General features: G+C 37.3%; 1 protein-coding gene across 3 annotated transcripts in view; it reads left to right on the forward strand.

Moving 5' to 3' along the window:
• GK5 (glycerol kinase 5) overlaps positions 1-12089 on the forward strand; it is an 83301-nt gene extending 71212 nt beyond the window's left edge. For all 3 annotated transcript variants that reach the window (XM_057498335.1, XM_036877375.2, XM_036877376.2), the window contains one exon: positions 8117-12089. In XM_057498335.1, coding sequence (XP_057354318.1) covers positions 8117-8129 — 13 coding nt within the window. In that variant the 3' untranslated portion in view covers positions 8130-12089. The remainder of the gene's footprint in view (positions 1-8116) is intronic.
• Positions 12090-15353: the final 3264 nt, after the last annotated feature.

A 15353-nucleotide genomic window follows, 5' to 3' on the forward strand; every position in this document is an offset into this window, starting at 1 on the left:
AGTTTTATGCCTTTGTGGTCTGAAAAGTTGGTTGGTAGGATTTCAATCTTTTGGAATTTTCTGAGGCTCTTTTTGTGGCCTAGTATGTGGTCTATTCTGGAGAATGTTCCATGTGCACTTGAGAAGAATGTATATCCCGCTGCTTTTGGATGTAGAGTTCTATAGATGTCTATTAGGTCCATCTGCTCTACTGTGTTGTTCAGTGCTTCCGTGTCCTTAATTATTTTCTGCCCAGTGGATCTATCCTTTGGGGTGAGTGGTGTGTTGAAGTCTCCTAGAATGAATGCATTGCAGTCTATATCCCCCTTTAGTTCTGTTAGTATTTGTTTCACATATGCTGGTGCTCCTGTGTTGGGTGCATATATATTTAGAATGGTTATATCCTCTTGTTTGACTGAGCCCTTTATCATTATGTAGTGTCCTTCTTTATCTCTTGTTACTTTCTTTGTTTTGAAGTCTATTTTGTCTGATATTAGTACTGCAACCCCTGCTTTCTTCTCTCTGTTGTTTGCTTGAAATATGTTTTTCCATCCCTTGACTTTTAGTCTGTACATGTCTTTGGGTTTGAGGTGAGTTTCTTGTAAGCAGCATATAGATGGATCTTGCTTTTTTATCCATTCTATTACTCTGTGTCTTTTGATTGGTGCATTCAACCCATTAACATTTAGGGTGACTATTGAAAGATATGTACTTATTGCCATTGCAGGCTTTAAATTCATGGTTACCAAAGGTTCAAGGTTAGCCTCTTTAGTATCTTACTGCCTAACTTAGCTCGTTTACTGAGCTGTTATATACACTGTCTGGAGATTCTTTTCTTCTCTCCCTTCTTGTTCCTCCTCCTCGATTCTTCATATGTTGGGTGTTTTGTGCTGTGCTCTTTCTAGGAGTGCTCCCATCTAGAGCAGTCCATGTAAGATGTTCTGTAGAGGTGGTTTGTGGAAAGCAAATTCCCTCAGCTTTTGTTTGTCTGGGAATTGTTTAATCCCACCGTCATATTTGAATGATAGTCGTGCTGGATACAGTATCCTTGGTTCAAGGCCCTTCTGTTTCATTGTATTAAATATATCATGCCATTCTCTTCTGGCCTGTAGGGTTTCTGTTGAGAAGTCTGACGTTAGCCTGATGGGTTTCCCTTTATAGGTGACCTTTTTCTCTCTAGCTGCCTTTAACACTCTTTCCTTGTCCTTGATCTTTGCCATTTTAATTATTATGTGTCTTGGTGTTGCCCTTCTTGGATCCTTTCTATTGGGGGTTCTGTGTATTTCCATGGTCTGTTCGATTACTTCCTCCCCCAGTGTGGGGAAGTTTTCAGCAATTATTTCTTCTAAGATACTTTCCATCTCTTTGCCTCTCTCTTCTTCTTCTGGGACCCCTATAATACGGATATTGTTCCTTTTGGATTGGTCACACAGTTCTCTTAATATTGTTTCATTCCTGGAGATCCTTTTGTCTCTCTCTCTGTCAGCTTCTATGCGTTCCTGTTCTCTGATTTCAATTCCATCAATGGCCTCTTGCATTCTATCCATTCTGCTTATAAACCCTTCCAGAGTTTGTTTCATTTCTGCGATCTCCTTTCTGGCATCTGTGATCTCCTTCCGGACTTCATCCCATTTCTCTTGCGTATTTCTCTGCATCTCTGTCAGCATGTTTATGATTCTTATTTTGAATTCTTTTTCAGGAAGACTGGTTAGGTCTGTCTCCTTCTCTGGTGTTGTCTCTGTGATCTTCGTCTGCCTGTAGCTTTGCCTTTTCATGGTGATAGGAATAGTTTGCAGAGCTGGGACGAGTGACGGCTGGAAGAACTTCCCTTCTTATTGGTTTGTGTCCCTCCTCTCCCCCTTCGCGAGGCGCTGGGTTCTCTCAGGTGCGGATGTGGTCTGGATATTGTCCTGTGTCCTCTGGTCTTTATTCTAGGAAGGGTTGTCTTTGTTATATTTTCATAGATATATGTTGTTTTGGGAGGAGATTTCCGCTGCTCTACTCACGCCGCCATCTTCCGCCCCTCCAAACAGGGACAGTTTAACTTCTTCCTTGCCAGTCTGGATGCCTTTTATTTCTTTGTATTGTCTGATTGCCATGGCTAGAACCTCCAGTACTATGTTGGATAGAAGTGGGGAAAGTGGGCATCCTTGTCTTGTTCCCAATCTTAAAGGAAAAGCTTTCAGCTTCTCACTGTTAAGTATAATGTTGGCTTTGGGTTTGTCATATATGGCCTTTATTATGTTGAGGTACTTGCCCTCATTACCCATTTTGTTGAGAGTTTTTATCATGAATGGATGTTGAATTTTGTCAAATGCTTTTTCAGCATCTATGGAGATGATCATGTGGTTTTTGTCCTACTTTTGGTTGATATGGTGGATGATGTTCATGGATTTTCGAATATTGTACCATCCTTGCATCTCTGGAGTGAATCCCACCTGATCATGATGGATGATCCTTTTGACGTATTCATGAATTCGGTTTGCTGATATTTTGTTGAGTATTTTTTGCATCTATGTTCATCAGGGATATTGGTCTGTAATTTTCTTTTTTTGTGGTGTCTTTGCCTGGTTTTGGTATTAGAGTGATGCTGGCCTCATAGAATGAGTTTGGAAGTATTCCCTCTTCTTCTACTGTTTGGAAAACTTGAAGTAGGATGCGTATTAGCTTTTCACTAAATGTTTGATAAAATTCAGTGGTGAAGCCATCTGGTCCAGGCATTTTGTTCTTAGGTAGTTTTTTGATTACCAGTTCTGTTTCGTTGCTCGTAATTGGTCTGTTCAGATTTCCTGTTTCTTCCTTGGTCAGCCTTGAAAGGTTGTATTTTTCTAGAAAGTTGTCCTTTTCTTCTATGTTATCCAGTTTGTTAGCATATAATTTTTCACAGTATTTTCTAATAATTCTTTTTATATCTGTGGTGTCCGTAGTGATTTTTCCTTTCTCATTTATGATTCTATTTATGTGTGGTGTAGACTCTCTTTTTTTCTTGGTAAGTGTGGCTAGGGGTTTATCTATTTTGTTTATTTTCTTGAAGAACCAGCTCTTGCTTTCATTGATTCTTTTTGTTTTATTCTTCTCGATTTTATTTATTTCTGCTCTAATCTTTATTATGTCCCTCCTTCTACTGACGTAGGGCCTCAGTTGTTCTTCTTTTCCTAGTTTCATTAATTGTGAGTTTAGACTGTTCATATTGGATTGTTCTTCTTTCCTGAGATAGGCCTGTATTGCAATATACTTTCCTCTTAGCACAGCCTTTGCTGTGTCCCACAGATTTTGTGGTGTTGAATTATTGTTGTCATTTGTCTCCATATGTTGCTTGATCTCTGTTTTTATTTGGTCATTGATCCATTGGTTATTTAGGAGCATGTTGTGAAACTCCATGTGTTTGTGGGCTTTTTCATTTTCTTTGCATAATTTATTTCTAGTTTCATACTTTTCTGGTCTGAGAAACTGGTTGGTACAATTTCAATCTTTTTGAATTTACTGAGGCTCTTTTTGTGGCCTAGTATATGATCTTTTCTTGAAAATGTTCCATGTACACTTGAGAAGAATGTGTATTCTGCTGCTTTTGGGTGTAGAGTTCTGTAGATGTCTGTTAGGTCCATCTGTTCTAATGTGTTGTTCAGTGCCTCTGTGTCCTTACTTATTTTCTGTCTGGTTGATCTGTCCTTCAGAGTGAGTGGAATGTTGAAGTCTCCTGGAATGAATGTACTGCATTCTATTTCCTCTTTTAATTCTGTTAGTATTTGTTTCACATAGGTAGGTGCTCCTGTGTTGAGCACATAGATATATATAATGGTTATATCTTCTTGTTGGATTGAACCCTTTATCATTATGTAATGTCCTTTGTCTCTTGTGACTGTGTTTTGAAATCTATTTTGTCTGATACAAGTACTGCTACACCTGCTTTTTTCTCCCTATTAGTTGCATGAACTATCTTTTTCCATCCCTTCACTTTTAGGCTGTGTATGTTTTTGGGTTTAAAGTGAGTCTCTTGTAGGCAGCATATTGATGGGTCTTGTTTTTTATCCATTCAGTGACTCTATGTCTTTTGATTGGTACATTCAGTCCATTTATGTTTAGGGTGAATATCGATAGGTATGTACTTATTGCCATTGCAGACTTTAGATTTGTGGTTACCAAAGGTTCAAGCTTAACTTCCATACTATCTAACAGTCTAACTGATCTCACTTAATACGCTATTACAAACATAATCTAAAAGTTCTTTTTCTACTCCTTTTTCTTTCTCCTCTATTCTTTATATATTAGGTATCATATTCTGTACTCTTTTTCTACCCCTTGATTGACTTCAGGGACTGTTAATTTAATTTTGCATTTGATTGGTATTTAGCTGTTCTACTTTCTTTACTGTGGTTTTATTACCTCTGGTGACAGCTATTAAACCTTAGGAACCCTTCCATCTACAGCAGTCCCTCCAAAATTGACTGTAGAGATGGTTTGTGGGAGGTAAATTCTTTCAGCTTTTGCTTATCTGGGAATTGTTTAATCCCTCCTTTGAATTTAAATGATAATCTTGCTGGATAAAGTAATCTTGGTTCCAGGCCCTTCTACTTCATTACATTAAATACATCATGCCACTCCCTTCTGGCCTGTAAGGTTTCTGCTGAGAAGTCTGATGTTAGCCTGATGGGTTTTCCTTTGTATGTGATCTTATTTCTCTCTCTGGCTGCATTTAATAGTCTGTCCTTATCCTTTATCTTTGCCATTTTAATTACTGAATGTCTTGGTGTTGTCTTCCTTGGATCACTTGCATTGGGAGATCTGTGGATCTCCATGACCTGAGAGACTATCTTCTTCCCCATATTGGGAAGTTTTCAGCAATTACCTCCTCAAATACACTTTCTATTCCTTTTACTCTCTCTCTTCTTCTGGTTCCCCTATAATGCGAATATTGTTCCGTTTGTATTGGTCACAGAGTTCTCTCAATATTCTTTCATTCTTCAAGATCCTTTTTTCTCTCTGTGCCTCAGCTTCTTTGTATTCAATTCCTCTTCTCTAGTTTCTATTTCATTTATTGTCTCCTCCACCATATCTAATCTGCTTTTAACACCCTCCATTGTGCTCTTCAACAATTGGATCTCCGACCAGAATTCATTCCTGAGTTCTTGACTATCTTTCCGTACCTCCATGAGCATGTTAATGATTTTTATTTTGGATTCTGTTTCAGGAAGGGTCATGAGAGTTCCACGTAATCTTTCTCAGGAGTTATATTAATTTTATTGTGAACCAGGTTCCTTTGTTGTTTCATATTTGTATATGGTGCCCTCTAGTGTTCAGAAGCTCATTTCTCTGGAGCTGCTCAGCCCCTGAAGCAATGTCCGGAGTCACAGGGGAGCGGTATTGGTGCCTGGGGGGAGGAAAGAGCTGTCCCCTGCCTCCCGGCTGCTATGCCTGTCTCCAGTGCCTGAACCAGTGGGCCGAGCACACAGGTATAAGGTTCTATGCTTTGCGTTTTTAGTTGCTCTAGACAGATCTTCCCTCTGGCTGGCCTAACACCAGGGTAGGGTGTGCCAGTTTGCGATCCAGGTGGGGCTGGCCGGGAGAAAGGCGCAGTTGGCTGTGTATCACGGAGGGAGTGCTTGGAGCTGTGTAGCCAGCCAGGGAGCTGGAGTGCCTGGAAATCGTGGAAGCTCCCAACCTGCTGGGCAGAGTGCACCCAGACAATTTTGTCTACCTGTCCTTTCTCCTGAGCAGTAAGCTCTGTGCAATCCTTGCCCCTTTAGCAGTCCTCTTGCTAAGGGCTTCCTTATTAGGGAGTCTCTCAGACTGCCTGCCTTTCTTTTGTCCCAGAGCAGCTAGATATGGATCCCTGCTTTCCACAAGCGGCCAGAATCTCAGTCTTTCCAGGAATTCTTCCTGTCTTAGCTTTCCAATCCCCTAATCATGAGAGTATCATGAAAGCACCATGAAATGTAGGTTTGTGCTCCCAGAGCAGATCTCTGGAGTTAGGTATTCACCAGTCCCAGGCCTCCATCCCCTCCCTGCTCCATTTCTCTTCCTCCTGCTGGTGAACTGGGGTGGGGGAAGGGCTTGCATCCTGTCGGGCCACAGCTTTGGTATGTTACCCTGTTCCATGAGGTCTGCTCTCTTCTCCAGGTGTATGCAGTCTGGCATAGTCCTCTTTCCTGTTGCTCTTTCAGGATTAGTTGTATTAATTATATTTTCATATTATATGTGGTTTTAGGAGGACGCCTCTGTCTCACCTCTCACTCCACCATCTTTAATGCCATCTGTATAATGGCCATTCTAACTGGTGTGACATGATATCTCACTGTGATTTTGTTTGCATTTCCTTAACATTGATTCATATTTAACTAATTCAAGTAGAAGAAAATAACTTCCCTTAAATAATCATTTCCATTTACGTATTTAAATTCCTTTGTATATTTCAATTCTTACAAATTTAATGTAGTTGATTTTCTTTTTAATAATTTCTTTCACATGCCTAACTGGCAAACTTGGAACTATAACAGGGAAAATCTTCTCAAATATTTAAACAAACTCTTACAAAATGAATAAAGGTAGTTTACAATTACAGTAAATTAAATGCTCATAAACATTCTAGTACTGTTTATAAGACTAATAAAATTCTTCTACCCTTTTTACCTTGTAAGACTAAATATGTCAGACTCTCTTAACATTTAAAATGCTTCTAAATAATGAACAAATGCAAATTATTCTCATGTGTAACATAGTAGCTTGAATTTGACCTACTTTATTATGTCTATATTTAATTTCATACCTTTTCCATACAAAGATACTTCACTGACTATGGGAAGCAGTTTTTCCTTCTCAGAAAAGCTGAGATTTCTGGTTGGATTGCTTTTCTCTCAGAAATCTGAGACCAGAAATCCTTTATATTTTCAAAATTCACACAGAGACTGGATCTATTCGATACAAATTTAATAAAATGACTTTTAAAAATACATATGCTTTGGAAGGATGGGTGGGAAGGGAGGGAGAAGGTGGGGGAAGAAGAAAGGGGACCTTACAATTAGCATGTATAATGTGCGGGGGGCACGGGGAGGGCTGTACAACACAGAGAAGACAAGTAGTGATTCTACAGCATCTTACTACGCAGATGGACAGTGACTGTGAAGGAGTATGTGGGGGGGACTTGGTGAAGGGGGGAGCCTAGTAAACATAATGTTCTTTCTGTAATTGTAGATTAATGATACCAAAAAAAAAATACATATGCCTTAAACTGTAATAATAAATTCGGGAAACAAAGATTTTTAAGAACATGCTTATTTGCATGATTAGATTTATCTAACTCTAGTATGCTAATGAAATCTATCTTTGGTTTTTTTAATAATTTCCATAAATTAATTGATATCTCTAAATGTGGATAAGTCTAAAATGCTGACTTTGTAAATAGAAAGATTACCTGACAGAAAATTTTATAAGAAAGAATTTTATGTGTCAGCCTCATTGGTAAGAGATTAAAATGTCCTTAATGAAGACTTCTCAACTAGGTTAATACTTCAGTGTAGGTGAGATGTGAGATGTACCAAGTTCCAGACTACTTACAATTATAGTTATAAATGTTTTTTCTTGCTGCTTTTTACGTATTAAATCTCATGATCCTCTTTATAGAGAATAATACATAGCAGAACTACGACGTTATCTTGAACTGAAATGTAAATAATTTATATGAAATGCAATAGTTAGAAAAAGAGACTATTTATTATATTAATTACCAACTTAGAATTTTATGGATATCCCAGGGAGTTGCTGCTTGCCTTACCTATATGACAGAAATCTTAATTTATCTTTGCTTTTCTTTAATTATATAAAAAAATATTCTATATTTCTTACTTTTTTTTCTTAATAGCAAGTCATGAAATTAAATGATGAGAGGGTGTGGCTGCTCTAGAAATGATTGGTGCCCTGCCACACAGAAATAAAACTGGTAATTAGAAACGAAAAGATTTTAAAATCCTGATGTATGTATTCCCAGAGACAATCTAACGAAATTCAAAAATAACAAATTATTTTGGTTTGTGTCTTAAGATAATTGTTTACCTTTGCAGCAGCTCACATATGTTTGTGGATAAACTTTATGGACTCATTATTTGTCTTAAATTTGAGATTAATTTTTTTCATCTATTATCAGGGTTCTGGACTGATAAGGAGGAACTAAAGAAACTGAGGCAAAGTGAAATGATTTTCAAGCCACAGAAGAAATGGCAGGAATATGAAATGAATATGGAAAACTGGGTCAAAGCCGTGAAACGCTCCATGAATTGGTATAACAAGACGTAGCACTCACTGGATGACTGAAACCACAGATGACTGGTTGATATGACAGGCACAGGAGATAAAGCTCAGGGATAATCAATACAATGATGATGAGAAGAGAAGATTTAAATGAGCTTTGCCCAAGCAAAACCAAACAAAAAAACCCTCATTATTTTTTTCATCCAAACCTTGGTAACAGTGTAAGGCAACAATACCTCAAAATTTTGTATCTTCTGTTTTGTAGCAAATTCCAAAGGATGTTAGCCATTTCCAATGATATTTTAACAGTTGTGGGTCCTCTGCCTTTTTATACAGGGTCAGTGGTACATATGAACATGATTGTTTACTATCTGAGTTAATAGTTCTGGGTCAAGCACCTGGGTCAAGCACATCATGCTGTGTTCCAGAATCATGTGAAAAGTGCTCCCATAATTCTTTAAAATTAAGTGGGCTCTTCAAAGTCCATATAGCCAAAAAGTAAGAAAAAGAAATGTCAATTTTTGAAACAAATATTTTATATTTAAAACTATAATTGTTTGATGTGGTATCCTAATATGAGCTCTCTGTGTCCCTCTCAGGCTTATTTGTTAGTAACTTCTTTCTTTTATTGGGCTTAAAAACACTGCCTTAATTTTTCCTTGTTTAACCAAAAGCGAAGCATTGTTTATGAATTGGAAAACACTGAAGAAATCATTTTAGTTAATGAAACTAAAAGGGGTATTGATTCAGGAGGAACAAGAAAATACTGTAGTTTCCTTCTCAAACCTCATTTCTTACGAAAACTTCTGCTGAAGTACAGCATCCTATTTTTTACAAAATGCAAAAGATTTATAAATCTTGCCTTTCTTATCGTGATCTTTATCTTTCTTAGTTACTAGATGCTTTCATAAGTGTCTTTTGTTTTTATTAAGTGCCTCATTGACAGAGCTTAATTTCAAGAAAGTGTCCTGATTTATTGGTGATTGAAGAATTGCCTTCATTGGGGTATTTGACTTGTCCAGCTATCTTTTTTTTTCTGTCCAGTCTGCTGATCTCTCTGAGACATGTGCTGTAGGTAGAGGTAATAGGGGTGTATTCGTGCTAATTCACTGCCCTATGACCACTGAGCCAGAGCTCCACAGAGACGACCAGCACCAGGTCTACATTCTCTAACTTTCTTGATAGAAACAATGTAGAGGAGGAGTGAGAGTTGTGAGTAGCTTCAGACCAAGTGTAAAATTGTCCTAAGGCAGTTGACTACCTTCCAGCCTGTTCTGTTATTGCCCCTCCCTAAATGTGGGTTAGGTTTGTTTCAGATTAGTAGCAATAATGAATTTATTTCTCTCTTGGTTAGTCTTTATCACATGAAATCCTACTGTTACCAGAGCTAGGTGTAAATAATAATGTAATTAAAGAAGTGACTGTTAATGGGAATTTTGTGGCTGCTATTAGATATGTCTGTTTCAGGAGAGTTAGACACATAGAACTAAGTATCAAATTGCATTTCTGCAAATTCCATTTCAGTGAACTTTGTCATCTTAAATTATTAAAAATTTTTGATGGAGTCATTAGAACAAATATAGAGTATCAGTAACTCCATTAATTAAGAGTTAGAAATATTTTTAGGTAGAGGTGTTTTGTTTACTGTAAGTCAGATCCCAATATGTAGATAGAATCTTACTCTTTTTTTCTTTTCTTTCTTCTGTCCTTTTTATGAAGCTTAGTAGCCAATTAAGGGCTTTCTTACCAAAATTATTTGAAAGCTGCATATTATTTCTTACAGATTCTGCTTCTCAGCAGGTCTGATATCATAGAAAATAAAGTCTTTTTCTGTTAGGATATACTGAATTATAATATGTTAGTTTAGGAAATGGTTGTTAGCAAAAAGAGGTTGGTAGTATCTTCGAGTTTCAACTTCGCTGGTTAATGAGGTAAAAGAGAATCTCATGATAACATTAAATTGTCGCCTGTTTTTATCTACCATCCATGTCCCTATGATTGCATCCTCTGTGGTCTTAATGAGTGGGTTCATGACTTCAGTATAGGGTTAATGTCTTCAGATCATCTTTGATTTGATCTTCCTTTTCATCTCTTAACAAAAGAGATGATCACTCTCTTTTATCTGCCTCTGGGCAAGACTCCACTAAACTGGAAGTTCCCTGAACGCAGAAACCACATCTACTTCCACAGAACTGAACTCTGTGCCTTCATTATCTGTGGGATGAAATTTTTACTTTATAAGTGCAACTTTTTTTTGCATATGTGTTTTATTCTTAATGTTACATACATTTGTTGATAGGGGACAGTTTTTATTATAAGTAAAATATGTTTTATTGGATTAAGAAGGGCTACTTTGTTTTGAGAGCTAGAATCCTTATAATGCTTAATTTAAAAATTATTTATGTTTATATATATGCATATATATTTGTGTAGGGATAGTCATTCATAAATATACAGTTATATTAACTTTCTAAGGTACAATTAAAGCCTTTCTCTTCACTGGCTGTGACTATGGATGACTAACAGATTGAATCTTAAGAACACTGGTGTTAGAGGGAAGAAACTTCAGAGTTAGCCCCTTCTGCAAGGCACTAGTACTGGGGACCAATCTTTAATTAAAGATCTAGCTGAGAAGTTTGGCAAGAATTTTTTAAGTCTTTGAGGGGAGACGTAGCTGGATACTGGAGTTGTTCAATTTTGAGTGGGTCTAGAGTCATCCCAGATAAGTCAGGAAGGCTTGAATGTAACCCAGAGGATTCTGAATCTCTTTGGCAAATTTAGATCATGTTTCTCAGTTAGAATTATACCATACTCTGGACCTGTCTGGTCCTAGAATCATCATCAGCCTAAAGCCAGGTTATGTAGTTCAAACCAGTCAAAATGGGTAGCCCCGAAGAAGTCAAATAGGTGATCCAGAATCACATTGGATTTTAAAATTTTGGAGCAACATTGCCATGAATATTTTTATACTAGCATCTATTCTAAGTTACTGTCTTGTCACCATATTCCCATGGGATCCTTCCCCTAGAGGAATGCAGAAATGATCTTGTCAATGGGAATGATAGAGGCAGGAACCTCCAGAATCAGGTATTCCTGAAATTCTCTGTTCCATTATTCTATTTCCACTGTTTTTCCCCCTTTGCTATAAATTTGGTTTATTAAAATAAAGTAGCCATATCTGTACAGATACCTCTCTTACATATTTAGAAAATAAGTGATATAAGCTTTCCAATTTAAATGAGCCATATCTTTACAAGAAACTGCCAAACTGTTTTTCAGAGGAGCTCTACCATTTTACATTCCCACCAGCAGTATATGAGTGATCCAGTTTCTCCACATCCTCACCAGCATTTGATGTCACAATTTTTTATTTAGCAATAGGTGTGTGGTTTTCTCATTGTGGTTTTAATTTGCACTTTAATTAATAATGATGTTGAACATCTCTTCATGTGCTTCTTTGCCATCTGTTTATCCTCTTCAGTGAAATGTCTGTTCCTCTTTTGCCCATTTGCTAATTGAGTTGTTTGCTAAATGAGCCATATCTTTAAATGAGTATCTTTTTTAAAAACTTAAAAAAATATCAGTCCAGTGACTAAAGAAATTATTAAGTAGCATTTAAAAATCCTTCTAGGCAAAATGTATATAGTACTTGAACACGATTTTATAAAGTACTGGGCAGAAGAGTTCTCATATTCCTTCTGCACTCATTAGTGGGTACTAATACTGCAGAATAGCAAAAAAGTTTCAAAGATACATTTACTTAGAATGTTAAATAGAGTGTACAAATATGTACTTTGTGCATAGCTATCATAATGTTTCTAATCTTTTTTATTTAAAATAAACTTGTTTGTGTAAATGTTTCAAAATGATTTTGTGGAAAATTAATTAGAAATTTTCCTATTTGTGCAATACAGTTATTATAGATTCTGATTTGTATCCATCAGTAAATTCATGATTTTACTTCTCTGATGCTCTTTACAAATTCCATAGTTTTATTAAATAGTCATTGAGAACCTCATAAACCATTGTTAAGATCTATCAATAAAATGTAGGATGCATAGCAAAAAGAAATATTTTTCATGTGTATGTGAATTTTTCCCTTAACTTTTTGTCTACTTTAACTTTTGGATTTTTAAAAAATTTTACCCAGAAATTCTTACTTAATATTACTTCTTGGCTTGGTTTGTGCACATTAAGAAGGTCATGGAGAAATAAGCGTATGTTAACTGCACTTGTGACTCAAGATAAATTTTGGTCTTAAGATTATGATAGAAGAAAGCTTTCTGACAACCCTGCCTCTTAGGCCCTGTTAGCCTTATTCCATACTCCACATTCTTGCACAAGGGAAATGACTAGAGAACAGAGTTAATTCTTGGTGGTGGGAAAAAGATGATATAATTTGTTGTGACAATGTACTGTATCTTTAAATATTTAGAAAAATTTTAAATAACTGGAGGAAAGATAATTTCAAATACTAATGTGATGGAATTAACCTAGCAGCTGTTAAAAATCCCTTCTGAAAATTATCATCTAAAATTATTTGGTAAACTACAATAAAATAGTGAATAATCTATACACATTGTGAATTAAAGACATTTTTATTCAGTGTTTCTCTGAGCTTCATTGCTTTGGATTTGCACACCTATCTAGTGACATCTGTACAGTGGAGGATTCAGTCAGATGATCTGGATTCCATTCCTGGACCATAATGTAACTCATGGTATCATTCCATAGGGGGACATTTAAAGGATGATAAACATTCAGTTATTAGAAGAAAGGCAGGGGTTAAGTTTTGATTTTATTTTACTCAAAGTACTACTGGTCTAAGGAGGAGGACAAGGAAGGGAGGGGTATTATGGAGATACGTGGAGCTGACTTCTGAAATGTATCTATTTTGTGGCAATATTTTTAAAGAATCTGGCTCATGTAAAAGAAATTGTAGGAAAAAATAAGTGGGGATGATAGGGAGTAATAGGGGATTTTTGCTATTTAGGAAGAGAACCAGAGGTGAAGACTCTAAGGCCAATATGTTAGATTTGCTAACTTCCCCTTCTCTCTCACCCAGCACTTGGGCAAGAACATTAGCTACCAGATCCCAGGGAATTCTCATATCCTCTGACTTACTCAGAGGCCCTTGTCCTGTCTCTCTCCCAGAAAGTCCTGTCTCTTGTCAACATCCCAGCTTCATCACAGAACACTCCAGAACTGGGAAGAACTTGAAATTTTACTCTGAGTCAACTGCCTACAGTTCCATGGATATTGGCAGAAGATTGGAGACCCTAGAGTCAGAGATAAAGGACTTGATTACTCATGGCACAGCAAACATCATGATCATATTTGCAATGGTTCCCATTGCCTTTCAACTCCTGTGTGGAGAATGCAGGTGAATGCTCTACAGTGGGTTAGCAGTACAGCTGAGGAATCAACCTTAGGAAACTTGAGGCTTTTGTAATGGGCTGCAAGTAAATGTGCCTGATGTTTGCTCCCAGAGGAGATAATTTTTGTTACGTGGGACAGGGAACAAAACTGCCCTTAACTCTAGAGGGAGACACTCTCTTTTACAACTCAGGTCTCAATGCCTCTGCTCACAAGACAAGCAGAAAGGAAAGATCCATGTGGAATTGCCTTCCAACAATAACTTCATTATCTTAATTGTGGCAGTGGGTTCATGGGTGTATATATGTCAAATCTCATCAAAGTATTCACTTCATACTGTATGTCAGTTTCACCTCAATGCACCGGGAAGAAGAAAAGACCTGCTACTCAGGTATGTTGCTGGGAGCAGTAGGCTGTCACCAGAGTGCTTTTCAGAAAAGCCGAATTTCAGGCTTCATTCCAGACCTACTAAATCAGAATATGTGTTTTAGTAAGATCCCCGGTGTTTAGTTTTTTTACTTATGTTGAAATGATTTTAGACTTAGAGAAAAGTTGTAAAGATAGTGCAGAGTTCCCCCTTTAACTCAGCTTCCCCTAATTAACACTTTATGTAATCATAATATAATTAGTCAAATCTGGAAATTCACACTGATACAGTAGTAGTAACTAATCCACAGACCTTATTAGAATTTTGCGAGTTTTTCAGCTAATGTCCTTTTTCTGGCCCAGTTCAATCCAGGATCCCACATCGCATTTAATTTTCATGTCCCCTTAGTCACCTCCTGTCTGTGACCATTCCTCCATCCTTCTTGACATTTTTAAAGGGTACTGGCAGTTATTGTAGAGAATATCCCTTAGTTTGGGTTGATACTTCTGATTAGGTTAAGGTTCTGAATTTTTGTTAAAATACTGCAGAAGTTGTGACCTCAGTGCATCCTATCAGGAAGACACATCCACATGTTTTATTGACCCTCAATAACTTGATTAGGTGGTATCTGCCAGGTTTTTCCATTGTAAAAGTTACTTTTTCCTTTGTAGTTAATAACAATGTTGTGAGGAGATGCTTTTAAATATGTCAATATCCTGTTTCCCAACACAGTAGCTTCCCAAACTCACTAGTTTTAGCATCTGTGGATGGTTCTTGCCTACAACAATCATTCTTGTACTGTTCGCCTAATAATGGTGATTTTCTATTTCACCATTTCTATTTCGGTTATTTATTTACATTGTAAGAAAAAGCTGTCTCTTATTCTCCATTTATTTTTCAATTATATCAGTATTGATCACCTCTTGCCCCACTTCACATCCTCCTGGCCCACTTTTCTCTTCCAGTTATTGCAGCTATCAGCTAACCTGTCTGCATCTTACCTTACCATATTTCCTGTTTTCTGAGCTGGGATTTCTCTGGAATAGAGCCTGCTCTGTCTTTCTCACCCATGGTCAAACCTGGAAGTGCGGGAGTGTTGACACCCTACCGTGCGACTTCTAAACAATGGGGATGGGAGCCAGTGTATAAACACGCCCCCTTCCATTCCTTCTGTGGACAGTTCTGAGGTGTGCTCTTCACAGGGCCGGCGGAGGGGCCCCTGCACTATCCCGCCTCAGAGGCCTCCAGAAGTGATCATTTCTGTAACACATCCATGGACTAGTTTTTCTCCTTCAGCTGCATTCTTCCTAGCCCATACTCCTGTTCCTTGGAATCATTTTCCAAAATAAACCACTTACACAGAAAAATTTTTCTCAGAGGGGGAGTGTGG

This window comes from Manis pentadactyla, chromosome 1, assembly GCF_030020395.1.
Source record: "Manis pentadactyla isolate mManPen7 chromosome 1, mManPen7.hap1, whole genome shotgun sequence".
In the NCBI taxonomy this organism is placed as follows: Eukaryota; Metazoa; Chordata; class Mammalia; order Pholidota; family Manidae; genus Manis; species Manis pentadactyla.